This window comes from Coffea arabica, chromosome 11e, assembly GCF_036785885.1.
Source record: "Coffea arabica cultivar ET-39 chromosome 11e, Coffea Arabica ET-39 HiFi, whole genome shotgun sequence".
In the NCBI taxonomy this organism is placed as follows: Eukaryota; Viridiplantae; Streptophyta; class Magnoliopsida; order Gentianales; family Rubiaceae; genus Coffea; species Coffea arabica.
Genome location: NC_092331.1, coordinates 62426637 through 62446038, shown reverse-complemented (window position 1 = coordinate 62446038; position 19402 = coordinate 62426637). Strand labels below are relative to the sequence as shown.

General features: G+C 38.1%; 2 protein-coding genes across 4 annotated transcripts; both read left to right on the top strand.

Moving 5' to 3' along the window:
• Positions 1-1392: 1392 nt before the first annotated feature.
• On the top strand, positions 1393-5481 carry LOC140021485 (trihelix transcription factor ASR3-like). Of its 2 annotated transcripts, XR_011825312.1 has the most exons (4): positions 1393-2716; positions 4161-4202; positions 4781-5183; positions 5296-5481. XR_011825312.1 is itself a non-coding variant. In XM_072072445.1 (3 exons), the coding sequence occupies exons 1-3, from the start codon at positions 1939-1941 to the stop codon at positions 5071-5073; spliced, it is 1113 nt and encodes a 370-aa protein (XP_071928546.1). In that variant the 5' UTR covers positions 1393-1938; the 3' UTR covers positions 5074-5481. The 2 variants fall into 2 exon arrangements, 1 of the variants encoding a protein (XP_071928546.1); XM_072072445.1 differs by having other exon boundaries at positions 4781-5481.
• A 3029-nt stretch (positions 5482-8510) lies between these two features.
• Positions 8511-19363, top strand: LOC113719163 (ADP-ribosylation factor GTPase-activating protein AGD3). Of its 2 annotated transcripts, XM_027244267.2 has the most exons (19): positions 8511-9612; positions 10735-10811; positions 11455-11555; positions 11703-11773; positions 12446-12508; positions 13244-13288; positions 13921-13986; positions 14078-14125; positions 14238-14333; positions 14415-14456; positions 14850-15065; positions 15170-15301; positions 15412-15636; positions 15773-15859; positions 15939-16274; positions 17252-17397; positions 17490-17583; positions 17835-18316; positions 18562-19363. In XM_027244267.2, the coding sequence occupies exons 1-19, from the start codon at positions 9568-9570 to the stop codon at positions 18674-18676; spliced, it is 2487 nt and encodes an 828-aa protein (XP_027100068.2). In that variant the 5' UTR covers positions 8511-9567; the 3' UTR covers positions 18677-19363. The 2 variants fall into 2 exon arrangements, with proteins under 2 accessions (XP_027100068.2, XP_027100069.2); XM_027244268.2 differs by lacking the exons at positions 8511-9612; positions 10735-10811; positions 11455-11555 and having other exon boundaries at positions 11697-11766; positions 18562-18956.
• The last annotated feature ends 39 nt before the right edge of the window (positions 19364-19402 follow it).

The following is a 19402-nucleotide window of genomic DNA, read 5'->3' as shown; positions in this document are numbered from 1 at the left end:
CAATGGGGAAAATAGCTGAATGCGACCCTATACTGACTCTCTACCCCCCGGCCTATGTTTATGGCCCCCAAGTCCCAACTCAACCTTCCTAATTCCATTAGACTAATGACAAGAAGAAGTGAGCAGAGTGATTCCAAACCCATCTGTGTAAGCTTCCGTTTTTTTGCGATCATGATTAGCACTATAATTGCGCTCTTTGATTGAGATTGAGGACAAAGCCAAGCAATTAACTTCAATAATATAGATGTGAGAGAGAGAGAGAGAGAGATGCATAATTGCACATAGGGCAATAATGAGAAATTACTTAATGGGAGGACAATCGGGGCACTAACTCATCCAATTCCAATATGGCCAAAAAGGTGGCCCTTTACATATATGGAGGGACCATTGATAATAAGCAATAAGCAATGAGATTTGTATGGCTAATGATTCTCTCCCGCTTCCGGATATGAAAATTGAAAGGTGGAGAAGAAATGATATAAAGTGGAGAGAGGATTTTACTCAAATGGTAGGATAAGGTGCCCTTACCAATCCAATTTCCAACGCCATCAACCTTTTTCTTTTTCTTTTGCTTTTTATTTATATATATTTATTTATTTTTGCCTAAGTAGGATAAGGAGTAGTAGTGTAGTATTATTTCATATCATGTGTAAACCTATACTACCCCTCCTTCCGCCCCCACTCGACTATTGTTTATAAAAAAAAAACAAATCCCAAAGAAATAGAAAGAATAAATAAAAGAAAGAAAGATGTGCATCATCATGACCAAAGATTAGGGAAAGGGTCATGACCAAGGATTAGGTGTTGATAAAACTGTATATATATAATTTAGTACTAGAAAGTTTGACGAGATCGGTTAAATCATATGTAAATTTAATAGACACACACATATATATATATATATATGTATATATATATAAGAGAAAGAGAAAGAAAGAGTGGCAACTAAAATGCGTGTGTAAATTGTAAACGCATCAACAAAAAGAAAGTGACCTCTAATGATAATTTGTCAGAGTAGCAATAGGGAGGGAGCCCTATAAACGTAAGCGTGTTTTCAAACATCCAACGTGGGAAGTAACTTAATTGTGGCCGCGGGAATAAATTAATGGCATTGGTCTTCCTCATAGGTTATATATATGTACAGTACATGCAAAGAATTCCCACGGCCATGGGGAAAATCACACTTAACACCAAGAAGACCAATGGTAGAAGATGATTATAAAAAAAGATAAGACAGCCATGATCACCTTAATCATCATCACCATCCCAAAAATAAATGTCAAATCCACAGGCAAGCAAGAAGATTTCTTGGGGAAAAAAACGAACCCGCTCTCTTAATCACTACACCACCAGCACTAGCACTAGCACTAGCACTAGCAGTGTGTAAGTGTACGGTGTACCCCAACAAAACCAAAGAAAGGAGAAGGAAAAAAAAAAAGAAAGAAAGAAAGAAAGAGGAACCCTTCCCAGGCTTTTTGGTCTGGTCGAGTCGTCCTAGACTCCCTCCGTCTCTCATCACCATCATCATCCACAAGCATAACTTCCTCAAGGAAGGAAGACACCTTCCCCACTTCCCCTTCCCCCTTCCCTCCTTAGTCGCCATATTACTACTCTATTAGAAGATATATTTAGATACAGGAAAAGTTACTTAAATAGTCTGCTACTACTTTTGAATAGATAGGTAAGCATCTCTCGCAAAGTGGGTTTGGGACTATGGGTTTGGGTTTTGGGAAGGGTTCCTCAAAACCATAAAAACAGAAACGCCGTTACCCTAAATCCACTCCGTTTCCCGTTGAGTCTTAAGTCACGTGTTTACGTGCCTTTACGATTTTAATCAACAATCAACAAAACAATCAAAAACCCAGATTGAGATTTGTGTGTGTGAGAGAGAGAGAGAGAGAGAGAGTACAAAAGCCCCGAACTGTCTGCTTTTGCCAGATGGCCTTAGAACAATTGAGCCTCGCTGTGGCTGCTGCTCCTCCCCACTCTGACTCCCCTTCCCCCTCCCCCTCCACCGCCGCCCTCAACGGCCGTCAACCCCCCACCACCGCCCTCGACCCCCACAAAGATGACGACTCCGCCAAAGTCCCCAGGCTCCCCCGCTGGACCCGCCAAGAAATCCTCGTCCTCATTCAGGGCAAAAGGGTCGCCGAGAACCGCGTCCGCAGAGGCCGCACCGCCGGCCTCGCCTTCGGCTCCGCCCACGTCGAGCCCAAATGGGCCTCTGTTTCTTCTTACTGCAAGAGGCACGGCGTCAACCGCGGCCCCGTCCAGTGCAGGAAGAGATGGAGCAATCTGGCTGGGGACTTTAAGAAGATCAAAGAGTGGGAGTCTCAGATAAGGGAAGAAACCGACTCGTTTTGGCTCATGAGGAATGATTTGAGGAGGGAGAGGAAGCTTCCCGGATTCTTCGATAGAGAGGTTTACGATATTCTCGACGGCGGAGGCCGGGCCGATGGTGCCACCCCCGCCGCTGAGGAGGGAGCAGAAGAGCTAGTTTTGGCTTTGGCGCCCTCTGCCACCGAGGGTCCTGAGGAGGCCGACGCTGAGACAGAGGCTGTGTTTGACAGTGGTCGGAGCGCTGCAGCTGACGATGGCTTGTTCTCTGATTTTGACCAGTCCGTTCAGGAGGAGGTTGTGGGTAGCCCGGATAAGGAGTTCCGGCCGGCTAACGAGACTCCCGTTACCGCTGTTCCGGCTCCTACTCCAATTTCAGGTCTTTAGTACTGTTAACTGCTGTCAGCTTTTAGTGTTAGACCCCGCCCCCACCCCCAAACCCCTTCTTTTTTTGAAAAAAGCTGGATTAAAATTTCTCTCTGACTTCTCAATTTATACTGACAAAAGCCTTCTTAATCTTTTTCGTCTTGCTTATTCCTTTTGGCTTCGTTTGGATTGAGAAATTTGACAAAGGATTTGAAATCATCTTAAATCGCTATAGTTGTTTAGATCATTTAAGAAGTATTTGAATTTGTGAATGACAAATTATTATAGTGTTTAAAATGTATCTTCATGAGCCACTTGTCCACTTATGTCCGCAGACGTTAGAGGATACATAAAAGTTGAGTCTTGAACACAACTGAAACCTTCATGGGCTATGTTGGGATTTTGTAGTTTACTGTGTTCTGTTTCAAACTAAGGTAGACAAAATAAGGTGAGGTGAATTGAGGAGAAATCATTTGCCTTTATTTTATTTTATTTTAAATTTATCCCCTAAATATTGTCTTGGATAGGAGCATGGAAGGGAGGGAAAGTGTCCTCCTTTTAACATTTCTTCTTTCTCATCTAAGACCTGAATTGACATGGCAGAATACACAAAAAAGATAGGGCTTGCACGAGATAAATTCCACATGCCATTTTATATTCGAGGAAGGTATAGGAAGGAGATTTAGGAGAGTTAAGTATCACGTGAACTCTTGCAATCTGATTCTTTTTGCTTTCTTCAGTATTGGAGATGAATTTTTTTTCCCTTTCCTGTTCCGCGGGAATGCTATACGTCTTGGGAAACGACAAGTAATTTCCTAGTCGTGGCCAGTCAGCCCGAAGGTGCTTATACCACCAATGAGCAGAACCTTTACTGTCTTCAAAATTGCTAACGACAACAGTTCATATTATAACATCTGTGCTGCCTATAGGGCCTATTATTTAACAACATGCCTGATGAAATTGAATAGGGTTTGATGAAGCAAAATTAACTATTACCTTTTTTTGGCCCTTTTTGTCTTTTGTCCTCTTTTTTTTTTCCTTCTAATGTATATTTCCCTTCATCTGTGGTCTCTCTTTGCAAGACAAACGTGATTGGAGAATATCTCATCCATTTCTTTATTTCATTCTGTGTTTGTAATTCTATCTCCTTTAAGTTGCCATCCGTCCAATTATAGAATGCAAATGCTTGAAAGAATGATAATTCTTTCCCCCTTTTATAGTTCTTTTTTACTTGATTATCACTACGGTCTTCAGTACATCTCTTTGATTTTCAAACTCGTCTGTTTGTGGATCATGCAAAGAGAGGAAAATTCAGACAGAACACACGTGGTGATTCAAATGGTTGTGCAATGCCAAAACTTTCCTGATGCTCTGCTAATTTTGTTGTTACTGTTCCTCTGTGACTATGATTGTTGAATTTTTTGCTTGTCCTCATATTCCATTTTTTGAATTTGCAGAGAAGCAGTATCAACCAATCTCTCAAGGGCATCCTGCTCAAGGCATGTTCCGTTATCTCCCAACTGTTACAAACCTGTCTAATGTTTTCTTTAGTTGCTCATTGGAAATGCCTTGCAGCTCAAGTAAAACAAATTTCTGTCTAGTTTTCCAGGATGTGTATCCAATTGCCGTCAAAATGGGAGAATTTTTATTATGAAACATAAGATCAAACTCTGACCAGTTTCCACAAGGTCAAGCTAGTTTGTATCTTTCTTGCATCTGTTTAGAAGATAGAAAAGTTTAGCTCGCCAGAAAGAGAGTTGTTCACTTGACTAATTGAGAATGTGGCTAAATCTGCATGTTGAAATGTTTGAATCTTATGGGGTTGGAATGATTGTGATTATGATCCTTTAACCTGACTTGACTTCGTAATGATGGTCGTTTTTATTCATTATAAATATTGACGTCTTGTTTTGTTATCATAAACTACCAAGCTAGGTAGAACAAGGGAGTGTGTAATTAGATATTTATCTTTATTGTCTAGCATCTGATATATGGCCATTGTTGCTTATAATATGTTGAATAATTAATGAAAAAGTAGATGCTTGCTTTGCCTTTCCTGAGATGGGTTTTGTTGCAGGCACCAGTTTCGAGAAACAACCTTCTTTAAACCCAGAGATAGGAAGCACTCAGGAAGGAAAGAAACGAAAGAGGTATATTGCAGAAGTTGATGAACAAGATGAAATGAAAAGCCTGCATGATCAGTTAATTGAAGCTTTTGAAAGGAATGGTAAATTGCTGAGCTCCCAACTAGAATCTCAGAACGTTCACTTGCAATTGGATAGGGAGCAGCGGAAGGATCAAGCTAATAGCTTGATTTCTGTACTTCACAAGCTTGCAGATGCCTTGGGACGAATTGCTGATAAGTTGTAGTAGTTAATAGTCCTCAAGTTCAGTTTACAGAAATATGTCAAGAAATGGATGAGTTATAGCCAGGGCTCTGAATAGTTTGATTGGTCAAATCAGATTCATTGAAGGCTGAGGTAAATCTTTTGTATCTATAGTAGTTTTCTACCAAAGATTTCCTTTCTTTCTTTTTTTTTTTTTTTCACCTTCTTTTTGAGCTACTCTTAGTTTAGGTGATACAATTGGTAGGGGGACTTTCCTTTTCCTGGGTTTCTCAAGGCTGTACAGAGATCAGGAGTAATAATGCTGCTGCTTTTATATGGTTGCCCTTTTCAAGAACAAAAACTCAAATTGTCTGTTACGAGCATTCTGCTGTGCCAAAATTACTATGAACAGAAGATTGTTGGTCTTCTGCATGTGGGAACCGACAAGTAACCTGACTGATTTTTGCTTGCCTTCTAAAGAAACTTATAAGATGCATGCTGGTATTTATAGCGAACATAAACACCAGGTGTACTAATGTAATTCTAGGAAGTTGGTAGCAGTTGTGGCGCGTAAATGGAGGATCCTAATTTGTAGTACCTGACTAGACTTTGTTAGCTGTAACTCAGATAACCGTCTTTGTTTGCAAGGTTGGTTTCCTGATTAACGCAATGGCTGATAAGATACGTCGCATGCCCATCTCCCTCCCTGGAAAATTTTTAAGAGCTTATTAAACATCAATTTGATGCATGCATGGTGGACTGCTGCAACTTCATCTTCATCTTTTGGAGGAATTTCTTTTAAGGTTGGGTGTTGGATGCTCAATGCATTTCACAGCATGAGTTTCAACTATAATGTGTGTACTTGGAAGGATTTAATAGATAATCTGGCACCTCAGAGGAAGAGGTGGTTTATATATATATAAATATAAACCTCATTTGCGTCTTGGTGCTATTGTTTGCATAATCCTCAGAAGTTGGATCATTGACTTGTTTGGTATTTGCATCTTCTCCATCGTTCTTTTGTGAGCCTAATTCAAAAAATCATCTGCCAAGGAGAGGTCAAGAGAGAGGCGCTTTGCGGGCGTTAACTGCTGCATCTTTTGCATCTTCTTTCTTCATTAGAGTATAAATGTGGATCTTGGGTGTTCCCTTTGGATATCAATCAACCTAGCCAGCAGGTAGACAGCGATGGTGTCGTCGGAAGACTGCAGGTTAAAGATGACATGTCTCTGCTGTTGTGTATATAGTTGAAGAGTGTGTTCTGCATTTTCTTTTTCTTCTTTCCCTTAAAACGGGAGCATCAATCTTATGTACTTGCAAGCGTTTTGTTTGTCTTCCTTGGAGCTGGAGCCAGTAGTTAAGTAATATAATAATAAAATATTAGGGGGTTGTTGGAGTCATGGTTGAATATGACTGACGTACAAATGCAAGCAAGGTTCCGGAAAGACGCAGGACAGCAAAAGCTAATTGGTTCCATAACCCCTCGATTCTCGATTGCTTATAAAACGCTCCTCCGTGATATGGGCTGCTATCTAAAGACTCGAGCAAAATTGACACATGAGCCCTTTTTATTCTTTGTCCTGTTATGTTTAGATTTCTCTTTCATTGGTCTTCCATTTCTAATATAATATACTAATTCGGACAGTGATGAACTAAAAAATTTCTTTTGACTGTTAGATAGATTTTTTTTTTTTTTGTAAAAAGATACAGTTATTTTCTTATGAAAAAATTTATATTTTCAATAATGATTCTGCATTTCTGTTAGCTAAGCAGCAATAATAATAATAATAATAATAAAAAGAGAGTAAAAGATTGAGGTTTAGACAAAGGATTAGATTGAGTAGGGAATTTTTTTTTTTTTTTTTTGTATAATCCACATGTATCCGCATTCGTTTTATGGTCTGTAATTAATCCTGTCTGAACCGTGTCAGGTCCCTTGTGAGGGAAAGTTCTTCCAACATTATCTTTTTTATTCTCATGAGTTTCTAAATCCGATATCTCATAATTAAGGGATGCAAGGTCCTTCTGTTTGCACCAAAATTAATAGTGCTAGCAACTTGTTCTACTAATAACAATAATGATAAATATGGTAATATATGAAAAAAAAGGGGAGACTATTAGAAGCCTCCTTAAAAGTATCAATTACCAACCCTAGTGATTGCAAAATGACTATGTTAACTTTCACTTGATACATAATCCACATATCAAATTTATATTTTTATGGACTATAGCTTCGTAATGCAATGGTACTACTAGTAATTGTTTTCAAGTGGTGATTTTTCTTGGAATAAATAATGCGACTAAGGAGTATTTTTATTTAGGAAAGTGAGCAAAAGGGTAGTTTAGGGTTTTAAAAATTTTGTTACACAAATAATGAAAATAAGGGCGGTAAGTATATTTTTAAAACGTTATGACAGTTAAGTGATATTAAGAGTAACTTCGGAGGAGGTTTCCTACATTACTCGAAAATAGGAAGAAAGAAAAAAAAAAAGTCAAAAAGTACATAACCGTGTTAAAAAATGTGGGACACCCACAACTCTCCCTCGTATTTGTTTGATTCCTTGTGCCTTTGGTGAGGCTAACAGTAGTATGCCGCTGATCTTCTGCGGAATGGGCTAAAAACCAAAAGGGAATTTTTTTTTTTTTTTAATAAAACGGGCGGGTGTGTTTTGATAGACGTCGACATTATTTGCATAAAAGTTATTTATTTGTATCATAAATATATTTTTTCAATCATGTCGTTATTATTATTATAAAAAGTACTGCATTAATTGTTGGAAATAATACACCAGTGCATATGCTACTTCAAATAAACTCCAATCGAAACACAAACTCACGCCCGCGTTGGGTTGGTCTGCCGGTGAAAGTAGCCTTCTTCTTAGGTAAGTTCCACTGGGTTCGATCCCGGGCAGCAATCCAGTTGTTATCTTCTTCAGCATCGGTCGGGCTCGCTCTGCTGGAGCACTGTGGGATTAGTCGGGTGTAGACCCGGATATTCACAGTGATGACAAAAAAAAAAAAAAACACAAACTCACGCGGACGGACATAAGACGAGAGTTGTAGTAGTAACTAATAAGTATGCGCTGGTACGGCACTAGTCATCGGTCAGTAAAAAAAGAAAAAGAAGAGAAAAAGAGGTTTGGTTTGGTGTGGAGACTGGAGAGCTGTCTGTCTTCGTCTTTTTTTTTTTTTTTTTATCTTTTTCTTTTCTTTATTCAAAATCAAAGTGCGTGGGAGTGTTTGTCTGTCTCTTTGTCCCTCTCTGTCTCTCTCCTTTTCCTTTTTCTTATCTATAAAAAAAAAAAAAAAGAAATCTTGACCACCCCTCCAATACACTGACTATTATTATTCTAATTCTTGTAGTTTTCCGGGATTGCAAAATAGTTAGTACTGCTACCATTACCAAGCAGGATTAGTATTTCGCCTACTAATAATAGTAGACTAGAGTAGATGGATCCTGAAGAAGGAGGAGGAGGAGGAGGAGGAGGCGGGTCTCCGCATTTTTTCATCCTCTACTGACTTTTACTGCTAGTAGTATATTAGTACTCCATTAAGGTGTACAAAAAATCTTCACTAGTACTTTTTTTCTTCACTTCTAAATGCTTTCTAGTATTTTGTGCCGCCCGCTATCTTTCTATCTCTATGGTTTAAACAAATAAAAATAAATAATAAACAAGTTAGTAGTACAAGTATTACAGCCTCAGGCCCAAATGAATGCTTGCGGGCAGTAATGACTCATAATTTGGTATGATGAAGAGTTGAAGAAGAAGAAGAAGATTTACATAGTATTATACTAGTGCAGTGCAGTGATACTACCACCAGCACAGCATTCTAGTTAGCAGTTACCGGCTTACCGCTCCTCCTCCTCCTCCTAGAAGCTTTTCTTCTCAGCTCTGCTGCTTTCCTAGCACTGCACTGTGACTTGTAGCGGTATAACTTTCATTCATTTCCTCCCCCATCACCTTTCCCCTTTCTTCTATTTCTAGGGTTTCTCTCCCCTTTTTCTCCTTCTGGTGTTTTGTACCCGTAGTAACCCCCACCACCATCACACACAAAATCATTTCACTTTTCCCAAAGCTCCTCCCTCTTTCCCATTTCCTGTTTTCAACCCTCACATTTATTCACTCATCCTTCTCCTTAAATCAAAAATAAATTAACTTCTCCAGCTGATACTCTGCGCTGCTACTCCTAAAATTAATTTCCTAGTGGATGCTACTTGTACGCACTTACATCTGCCCAACTTGCTTAATGATGCTGATGGGCGGCTTCTGGCTTTTGCGCTTTAGTTGGATGAACAGTAATCTTTGAGATCGGAGTCTCCGCCAAATCAATTCCTTTTCTTAATCCAATAACCAAACCACACCGAAAAAAAAAAAAAAACAAGAAGAAATCTTTCCCCGCACTAGAAAACTTCCAAGATCGAACTTTTTCCCAAGCCGTTTGTGTTCAATGTTGTTGTACCCCGCATCAACTCAACTCCTATGTTAATTAAGAATTGTTGGCAACAACAAAAACCAAACTTTCGATTTTTGCCAACATGCATTTCGCTAAGCTTGATGACTCTCCCATGTTCCGCAAGCAGGTAACACAACTTTTTTTTTTTTTTCTTTCTTATTTCTCCAACCTCCCCCCTTCTCCCCCTCCAAAATTTCTTTGTTTTCAGCTATGCAATGCCTCACTTTCATGGAAGACTTACTCCGTCTTGTTACCAACTTTTCAGCTTCGACTTATTTTTGTTTTTAAAAATTTTGTTATTTATTTGTTTGTTTATTTGGCTTTTGCTTTGTTGTTAATCTCCATTAGCTTCTTGATTGTGCTTAAGTAGGTGAATGTTGCTAATTTCTTTTTTCAAGTATCTTGATAATTTAGTGAAGATTTTTTTTGGAAAAAATTTTAATTGCGGTTAAGCGTGATTGTCGACTTTGTAAGAATCTTAGGCCACTTTAATTGTTGCTAAGTTTTAGATTTCTAAATGAACTCTGCGTGAGAAGGGATTTAAGTTTTAGTTTTTCTCAAACTTGTTCTGCTGTATGATATGTACACACACACACACACACATAGTATTTTTGTTTTTTCAACAAATTTTCCTTCTGTAACTGCATTACTTTATCCAAGGGATTACGAGTACTACTGGCATTCTGCATGTAGTCTGAGACATTCTGATACTGGAATTTTCAATTATCCATGTCTCAAGCACTTCTTTTGGAATTTGATTTTCCATTGGAAGAGCTTTTTTCCTATTTTTGTTCCCCCCTCTCCCTCCTAAGCTAGCCTTAGGTAGTTAGAGGAAGTTATTAACCATATACAACTAAATCTATCGTTTCCTTGAACTAAATTAATGTAAACTGATTATGATGCCTTGTGGTTAAGGATGACCATTAAAGACATCCAGGTTCTTCAATTATCTGAGATGACATATATTTGATAAGGTTAACATCCACATGAATATTCCTCAATCTACTTTGAAAGCTTTAGGATATATCCTCTTGGCAACTAAGGAAAAACTATTTCACGAGCTTCTCTGGAGTTCAATCTTGGGAGGCATTTCCGAAACACTTTTTATTTTAATTTTTTTTCCAATTTTTGTGGTGAAACAGACACGTGCATTTCACATTACTGTATTTTTGTCATCCCTTTGTTATTGTCAAGGATTTCTGGAGCGATTGATTTTGTTTCCCTTTTCCATCACTTTTCTATGGACTAGATACAATGCTCTGAGGAAAGTGCGGAATCCTTGAGGGAAAGATGTTTGAAATTTTACAAAGGCTGTCGAAAATACACGTAAGTATGACTTTGTTTCTGTTTGACCTTTTGCTAGGAAGATACTTAGTTTCGTATCTTTTCTTTTTATTTTTATGTTTTGGCTTTACTATTTTGGGATGTAGCCTAACTTGCTATGGGTTTGTTGACCTGCACCCAATTTTATTCCAATTTGTTCCTTGGGACAGAGTTAACATATTTGAAGTGTTTGTAGTATAATTTAGAAAATAACAAATCAACTGTTCTGTTTGAATGCCCTGGTGGTGTTATATGCTATTTGTCTTGGAGTGCTTCATGCTGGCAGAAGTATTTATATTGATTCTGAACTCATACTGAGACAGAAAAAGGAAATGTAGATTTGCATTTGTGAAATCATTTAAATACGCCTTCTAAAAGTCGAATTTTAGCAAGATATGGTTCTTCAAATTTATACGAGTCAAAGGGAATAGCTTTTATCTTTTGGTGCTACCTAAGGATATCCTTTTTTATAACTTACAAACTTCAGTTATACAAAGAGTTGACAGAAGTCATGAAAACCAGCTGAGTTTTGGGGACAATATAGGTTAAGTGTGCCTAACTGAAGCCCATTTCTGTTGATTTTGTATTTACCTTTTCTTGTTCTTCCATTAGGCTTTATATGAATGCCTTTGTCTTAAATTTGCAGTGAAGGACTTGGAGAGGGATATGATGGGGACATTGCTTTTGCTAGTTCCCTAGAAACTTTTGGTGGTGGGCATAATGATCCCATTAGTGTTGCCTTTGGAGGTATGCTGTATTTGCTCAAGGCCCCTTTATTATTCATCTGAATCAGTTCAATTCATATTGTTTTCTCTTTTGTCCATTTCAGTGTCAATAACTTAGAAGCTGTACGTGTATAATCCAAATGAATGCTATGGACTTTTTAACTTGCAGGTCCTGTCATGACAAAATTTACTATTGCATTGAGGGAGATTGGAACGTACAAGGAAGTCCTTAGGTCTCAGGTTAAATTTTTCTGTACTTCCTTAATTTTCTGTAATTCCGCCTTGATGAAGTTGCAGAAATGGAATTTAGAGCATGCAAGAGGAATTTGAGGGTTATCAGCTGCCTTTGGGTGCCTTTTGTCCAGTCCATGTCTTGAACAAATTTTGCTTTCTATTCATTTCTCTCTTTCCTTTACTGCTCCAAGCCCCTCAACTCTGCTATTTTTTTCCCTCTTGTAGTAGTTATTACCTAAATGGGTAAACTCAGCTTTATATTACATGAGAATAATCTCAAGAAATATTTTCATACTCCTTTTCATTTAATACACTGCAAATGATTTTTACAATCTTCCTATTTACTAGTCTTTCTGCTAAAGTAGGATCAAATTCATACATTCTAATCTACAAAATATTAAACGTAAGCAAGCAAGGCTGAAAGCTTTATAGTCTTGACAGTGACATGATTTGCTGATTCCCCGTTAAAGAAATTGATGGTTAGCAACTTTTATAGTGTTACTTGAATAGGATGTGTTCTAAATTCTTTTAATCTGAAATATTTTAATGCCAAAGCTTGAAGGAGTTAAATGGAAAGAAAAGAAAAGATTTATGAAAATGTTGTATATTGATGGTTTGCAGTTGTTGCCTTTTGGGTGTTTATTTTCCCGATTCACATTTTACTCTACTTTTTTTCAGGTTGAGCACATGCTAAATGATCGATTGCTGCAATTTGTCAATATAGATCTGCATGATGTCAAGGTACTGTGTTTGGTCAATCTTCTTAATTTGATGCTTTCATTGTTGTGGACTGCCACTGCAAATGCTTCCATGATAAGAAATATTTGTGTTTTGATTTGTTGTTTTCTCCATTGGGTTTCCATATAACTATACTGAACTACTAGTGGAGACATCGTGCCTAATTATAGGCTTTAGTTATCTGATTGTCCAGTAAATTGTTTTTTAGTGGTATCCAATGACTTCCTACCGTTGTGATTGAAGTTTTGCATATGGTAATGATGTTATCTGGCTGAATGATAATTCTTTCATTGGCGCTTACATTGTCGCGTCTAGCATAAGCACAAGGGTTGCACTATGAGATGAATTCAGCTGGTAATGGAAAAAAGTAGCGACTGGCATTTGAGTACTCATAGAATGATATATGCCATTTTCAAATTAATCTCTGTATATCTGTGTATATATATATATCTCTCTTGGCTCTTGATGACTTACTTCACTTTGTCGGTTCAAGTAAAGATTGATCATATTCCTTAACTTGTGTGCTTTGGCTTGCAGTTTGAGATAATTTGATTTAAATTTCAAAAATCAAGTCAATTTATGTGGTCCATCTTTCATCTTCTCCCCTTTTCAGGACCTTTGCTAATTTTCCCAAGTGTTACCTTGTGATGACAGTTCATATTTTTTGATTCATCAGATAATTTGATATTTTCTTGTAATTTGTTATTTTTTGGTCTAAGACTTTTTCTTAAAATGCAGGAAGCACGGAAGCGTTTTGATAAGGCTAGCCTTCTTTATGATCAGGTGTTTTTGCCCTTTCAGATGCTTCTGGTTTTGTTTTTAATGGCACGAGTTTTGAGGATAATCTTGTTCTTGCATAAAAACTCTTTCTTCAAGTCAAAGATTAGATTATAGCTTCATTTTCCCCTTTGAATGCATTAATTTGATGTCATCTTTATGACACTTTGAAGTAGTTAGCTATAAATACATCTTCATTTGTCCAGAGTGCCTAGAGTTTACTACTGTTATTGTTGGTAGACTGGTAGCTTATTGAGTAGCTGCATGATGATCACGTATGTCTAGTTAACAGTGTTAACTTAATTTTGAAATCTTACATGAAATTAATCTGGGTTTCCAAAATGTAAAATCTGTGAGCATGATGACGTGCTGTTGACTGGGCCATCTAAAAATTGGCATATGTGGTGGGCAGGTTGCAAGTCCTAAAGTAACATAGGAAAACTGCTGAAGCAACAGGATCATGTATGGATTTCTGTTGCTATGTTCTTACCTGAAATGGATATTTAGTTGGGCTTATGTAATTTAAGTGTTCTTAATTCTCGAACGGTTCCCTCCCCCTGTGTGTCCACGCTCCCAAAATAGAAGGAAGAAAGATTGTAAGACTATATATAGATTCTGATGTACATTCTGCAATGCAGGCAAGGGAGAAGTTCTTGTCTCTTAGGAAAGGCACAAAAAGTGATGTGGCTACTCTCTTAGAGGAGGTAAACTGAAAGTGAAGAATGAATTATTATTATACTATTCCCTTCAGTAAATTATTCATGCTTTAGACTTAATGATCTGAAATACATCTAGGAGCTTCATAATGCAAGGTCAACCTTTGAGCAGGCGCGCTTTAATCTGGTATATGTATTTGCTACTATTGACACATTCTAATTTTCTTGTTAGAATTTCAATGACAATGAATTCGTCCTATGATCTTGACCATGTCATATTACTTGGTGCAACTGTCCAGGTTACTGCTCTTTCTAATGTTGAAGCAAAGAAGAGGTTTGAATTCTTGGAAGCAGTTAGTGGTACAATGGATGCCCATCTTCGTTATTTCAAACAGGTTTTTGGCATACTGTATTTTTTTAATTTGTTTTTACTATTGCTTTAAACTCTGAAGTTTGCAAAATTTTCTATTGTCTAGGGGTATGAGCTATTACATCAGATGGAGCCATATATCAATCAGGTTTGTCTTGTTTCTTTTCTTGGTTGTAGTCTCAGATTCGGTTGTACATTTAAAGAATTAAATGTCCCTTTTAGTTCAGCATGAAATTCTGATGGAATATTGCTAAAAGTGAAGGGTGCGTATAGATGAATATTTAATGTAAAGGCTTTTCTATTCTTTTTAATTGGGATTTTGTATTTGCAACTTTTGTTTGTTTCCTATGTTGAGCTGAATGGAGGAATTTGACTTGCTGTAATTTTGTGTTTAGTTGTGTCTTTAGTTCTGTAATTTGGACTGGGACGTTGCATCTCTGGTATACCCTATATCATGCAGAACTTTGACTGAAGAAAAGTGCATGAATGTTGCTTGTAATCTTTTATGACATATATCTTCAATACATAGTCATTTCTGTAGGTCCTGACATATGCGCAACAATCAAGAGAACGGTCAAACTATGAGCAGGCAGCACTTAATGAAAGGATGCAAGAGTATAAAAGACAAATTGATCGGGAGAGCAGGTGGTCTTCAAATGGTTCCAACGGTTCACCTAATGGAGATGGTATACAAGCCATTGGTAGAAGTTCACACAAAATGATCGAGGCAGTCATGCAATCTGCAGCAAGGGGAAAGGTTACAGCTTTATGCTGTTTTTAAAGATTTCTAACAAATGTTTTATTTCTTGTTCATCCATGAACATTCTATAATGTATGGAAAACCTTTGGATTTATTGTCAGGTTCAAACCATCAGACAAGGTTATCTTTCAAAAAGGTCATCAAACTTGAGAGGTGACTGGAAAAGAAGGTTCTTTGTCCTTGATAGTCGAGGAATGTTGTACTACTATCGCAAGCAAACCAGCAAACCTTCTGTATGTAGTATTATGGATGGTGTATTTACAGTTGGGAAATTAAATTTCTGACAGTTGATGTATGAAGTATGAACTCACTCTTTGGTGTCCCTGTCTTCTTATGTTCTTAGGGATCTGGCAGTCAACTTTCTGCTCAGAGGAACAGTTCTGAATTGGGTTCTGGGCTGCTGAGTCGGTGGCTTTCTTCTCATTATCATGGTGGAGTGCATGATGAGAAATCAGTTGCTCATCATACTGTCAACCTGTTGACATCAACAATAAAAGTTGATGCTGACCAGTCAGACCTGAGGTTTTGCTTCAGGATAATTTCACCAACAAAGAACTATACCTTGCAGGTAAGGTTACCTTTTTCACCCTCTAACTTTACCAGGACGGTAGAATTAACTTTTAATCTATCTTGCTGATGGATCCTGAAACTTTTGTTAGTGATTTTGAATGAGGACAGTAATCATTCTTTTGCTTGTGGTTCAGGCAGAAAGTGCCCTGGATCAGATGGATTGGATTGAAAAGATTACTGGGGTCATTGCTTCCTTGCTGAGTTCCCAGGCTCCTGAGAGGGTAATTCAAGGAGAGTTGGTTATGGTTTTGTGTTGCTTTTCATGTCATCTTATCGATAGCTCCCTATTATTTATTGTAGTGTTTGCCTGCCAGTCCAATGGGAAGTGGGCACCACCGATCTGCCAGTGAGAGTAGTTCATTTGAAAGCTCTGATTTTGATCATGCAGCAGCGGAGGACTATGCTTCTGAGAGGCTTGCCTCGGTGCATCTTGAACGCCCATTTAGAAATTCACAACAACCTCGATCATGTGTGAAAAGTGAGAAGCCAATTGATGTGTTGCGAAAAGTATGTGGAAATGATAAATGTGCTGATTGTGGTGCCATTGAGCCAGATTGGGCATCCTTAAATCTGGGTGTTCTTGTCTGTATTGAGTGTTCCGGTGTTCATCGCAATCTCGGCGTGCACATATCAAAGGTCTGTTTTATTAGTTTTTGGACTGTGCCATTTGACATGCTCTTTAAAATTTTGTTTGTGACTTGAACATACATACTCTTTGTAAGTTTATAAATCATGTCTTTATTGACAAGGTTTGCATGTGGGGTCTGTAAAAGGAAAGAAACTCCATGTCAACCAAATGCCTTGTGTGTTCATTCAGGCTAAGAAACTTCCTGAATCATTTTTGGAAAATTTTTCAATAATTTATCAACTCTGTCTCATATGCCTTTGAAACTTTTCTTACTGAAGCTCTTCTGTGAGGTCAGAATTGTAGTTATTTTCATTTATCTTAATTTCACATTTATTTGGTATTGAGGATGCTGCAAAAATTTGAAGTTTGACGTCATTCTTGTTATATGCCAGGAGCTCAAGTTCATTCTACGTTAATGGTTTAGATAGAGTATGGGATTTGTGTAAGTGGCCTATATCGAACCTGGCATTTGTTGAAGGTCTCCTCTCGAGTTTTTACAGGCACATGCCATGAAACCATTCTCCATATTATGTCTTAGCAGTTGTTATAATGTGGAATTTTGTGTCTATAATCTGGGCTGATGTATCTGCACAAAATCAGCCTCCAGTAGCTTATGTTATTCGAAAACTGCATGATTCGTCTTGAATTTGTATGAGTACATTCCAGGGAGCCATTCGTGGAATTGTGTCTTGCTCGTAATTTGGATGCAAAATTTTTGTCTGTAATCTGGACCATGATGTGTATACACAAGATCGCCCTCCCACTGCTTATGCTATTCAAAAACTACATGATCTTCTGGATCAAAATAGTGAGGATGCAGTTACCAAGTAATCTTACTTGATAAATAGTCTGTTTAGTTAAATTTTTTCCTTGAGCGAGCACTCAACCGTAATTCGTATGTCTGGTTCTTTATTATGCTTACATGATGTTTTGGCTCATTTGGTGGATTTTATTAAACTATGCTTCTGCTGTGGTTAATTTGAAGGTGAGATCGTTGACCCTCGATGTGAAAGTATGGGAACCCTCTGTTCTAACTTTATTTCAGTCTTTGGGCAATAGCTTTGCAAATTCAGTTTGGGAGGATTTGTTGCAGTCTAGGATCAGCTTCCAGATGGATCTTGGGCCTGCAGGGTAGATAACTACCTGAATTGTTATATTTCTAAAGCTAATGACCTAGGATGTTGCTTTGTAACTCGTATAATCTTATTACTTTTACACTGAAGGTTGTACAAGACTGATAAACCACAATTAATACGCATAAACAAGCCAAGTCCTGCCGATTCCATTTCAACAAAGGAGAAATTTATCCATGCAAAGGTAATTTGTAGTTTTGAATGAGCAAAGTATAAGCATAATGACTGAAATGTGACTGTGCTATACTGTGAGAGTGCTGTTGATTATGTTTGTCAGAGTGGCCTGTCCACTAGTAGTTGATATTTATGGAGTCGTGTTCTGAATTAGGAAAACCTGGCAATCCAATTTTTCCTTCTTATTGGCAAGCTGGTAGGTGCTGCAAAGACAATTTTGCTTTTGTAATGGTAACATGTACATCTTTCACCTGGTTGCAGTACGCAGATAAAGCTTTTGTTCAAAAGATTAGGGACATTCGATTAGTTGCACATCAAATCTGGGAGGCAGTTCGTACTAATGACAAGAAAGCTGTGTACCGTCTCATTGTTAGCTCTGAAGCAGATTTGAATGCTGTTTGCGAGGAGGCTGTCTCTAATTCTTCATTGACCCTTGCCAAAGCAATGCTGTTGCAAGAACAGAGTGGCATTGATCACAAGTATAGCTACTTAGAGGCTGAGTCATTGGGCAAGTTGTGCTCGAGTTCTTCCCACATGGCAAGTACTAGCAGAATCCATATGACCGAAGATCTGTCTGGTTGCTCCCTGCTCCACCTTGCATGTGAAACTGCGGACATAGGAATGCTGGAGCTTCTTCTGCAGTATGGTGTGAACATTAATGCATCTGATTCAAGAGGCCAGACTGCACTTCATCGTTGTGTAATGAGAGGCAAAGCTCCATTTGTCAAGCTGCTCCTTTCGAGGTAATCTTTACAGTTGGCATACTGCAGTAGTTATATAATGCGGCTTATACACCGAGGGACAAGGAAGCAACAATAATGAAGATTGTTGTATATGAGTTATAGTTTTACACAGTAGTAGCAACTCCTACAGAAACAGCAGCACTCAATTGTCGGCTTGAAAATACTTGCTAATTTATACGCTTTAAGAAGCATTACAATGGTGGTTGTACCGTGCTTGTTAAATCAATCGTGTTCTAAAATTGCAGGGGAGCTGATCCACAGGCTCTTAATGGAGAAGATAAAACCCCTTTTGGGCTTGCTGTGGAATCAAATCTGGATGACAATGAGATTCTTGCCATGTTGTGCGAGTCGAACGGGTGATGGTGATAGTCTGGAGACAAATTAAAAGTGGTGGGTTCCCAGAGACTGAAGCTAGAGGGAGAGCTCTGCCAGAGAAGATTTTTGAATGTTTTTTTGTAACTGTGATCTCATTTGTTGTAGTGTCTATTTAACTGCACTACCAGTTCAACGGAACGCTGATTAGTGATTGGGGGGAGGTGGTTGAGGAGGCAGTTACTTTGGCATGCCTGATTGTTGCTTCGTGTTGCAAAGTTTGTATGTAGGATCGTAAGGTGAAGTTGTACAAATAGGTTTTCTTTCTTCTTTTTTTTTTTTTTTTTTTTTGGTTAAAGAAGAAAAAGGTAAAAAATTAAAAAAGAAAAAGGAATTAACTGGGGCCTGAGAGTGGATGGTTGAGACGAGAGCTGCCCAGGGATCATATTTGAAATGTAATGTGGAGCCACTCCTTGGGGTCTCGTCTCGTGTTCTTTTCCCTCTGGTGGGCAGTGGAGACTTAGTGTGAGAGCGTGTACATTCATCTGTTGATGTTAGAAATGGAAAGTTTGGTGTTGATGTTAATTTTTGTCGAACAATAGTTCAAAGTAGGAGAAGAGCAAAGAGCAGTTTCGCTCCTGTTTTGACTTTGAGTCGGTTTGTTTAGTGTTCATATGGTAGCAAGTAATTTAGCAGCCTCAGTTTTGCTTTTGCTGCTGCTGCGATTTTCTTTTCCCTCCTCCTAGCGTTCAAAACACTCTTCTTAACTGGTCG

Coding starts and splice junctions, on each gene's coding strand:
- LOC140021485 (XM_072072445.1), top strand. CDS start 1,939: ATGGCCTTAGAACAATTGAGCCTCGCTGTGGCTGCTGCTCCTCCCCAC. Junction 2,717..4,160: donor GGCTCCTACTCCAATTTCAG/GTCTTTAGTACT, acceptor TTGAATTTGCAG/AGAAGCAGTATCAACCAATC. Junction 4,203..4,780: donor TCAAGGGCATCCTGCTCAAG/GCATGTTCCGTT, acceptor GTTTTGTTGCAG/GCACCAGTTTCGAGAAACAA.
- LOC113719163 (XM_027244267.2), top strand. CDS start 9,568: ATGCATTTCGCTAAGCTTGATGACTCTCCCATGTTCCGCAAGCAG. Junction 15,302..15,411: donor AGCAAACCAGCAAACCTTCT/GTATGTAGTATT, acceptor TTATGTTCTTAG/GGATCTGGCAGTCAACTTTC. Junction 15,860..15,938: donor GTTCCCAGGCTCCTGAGAGG/GTAATTCAAGGA, acceptor TATTTATTGTAG/TGTTTGCCTGCCAGTCCAAT.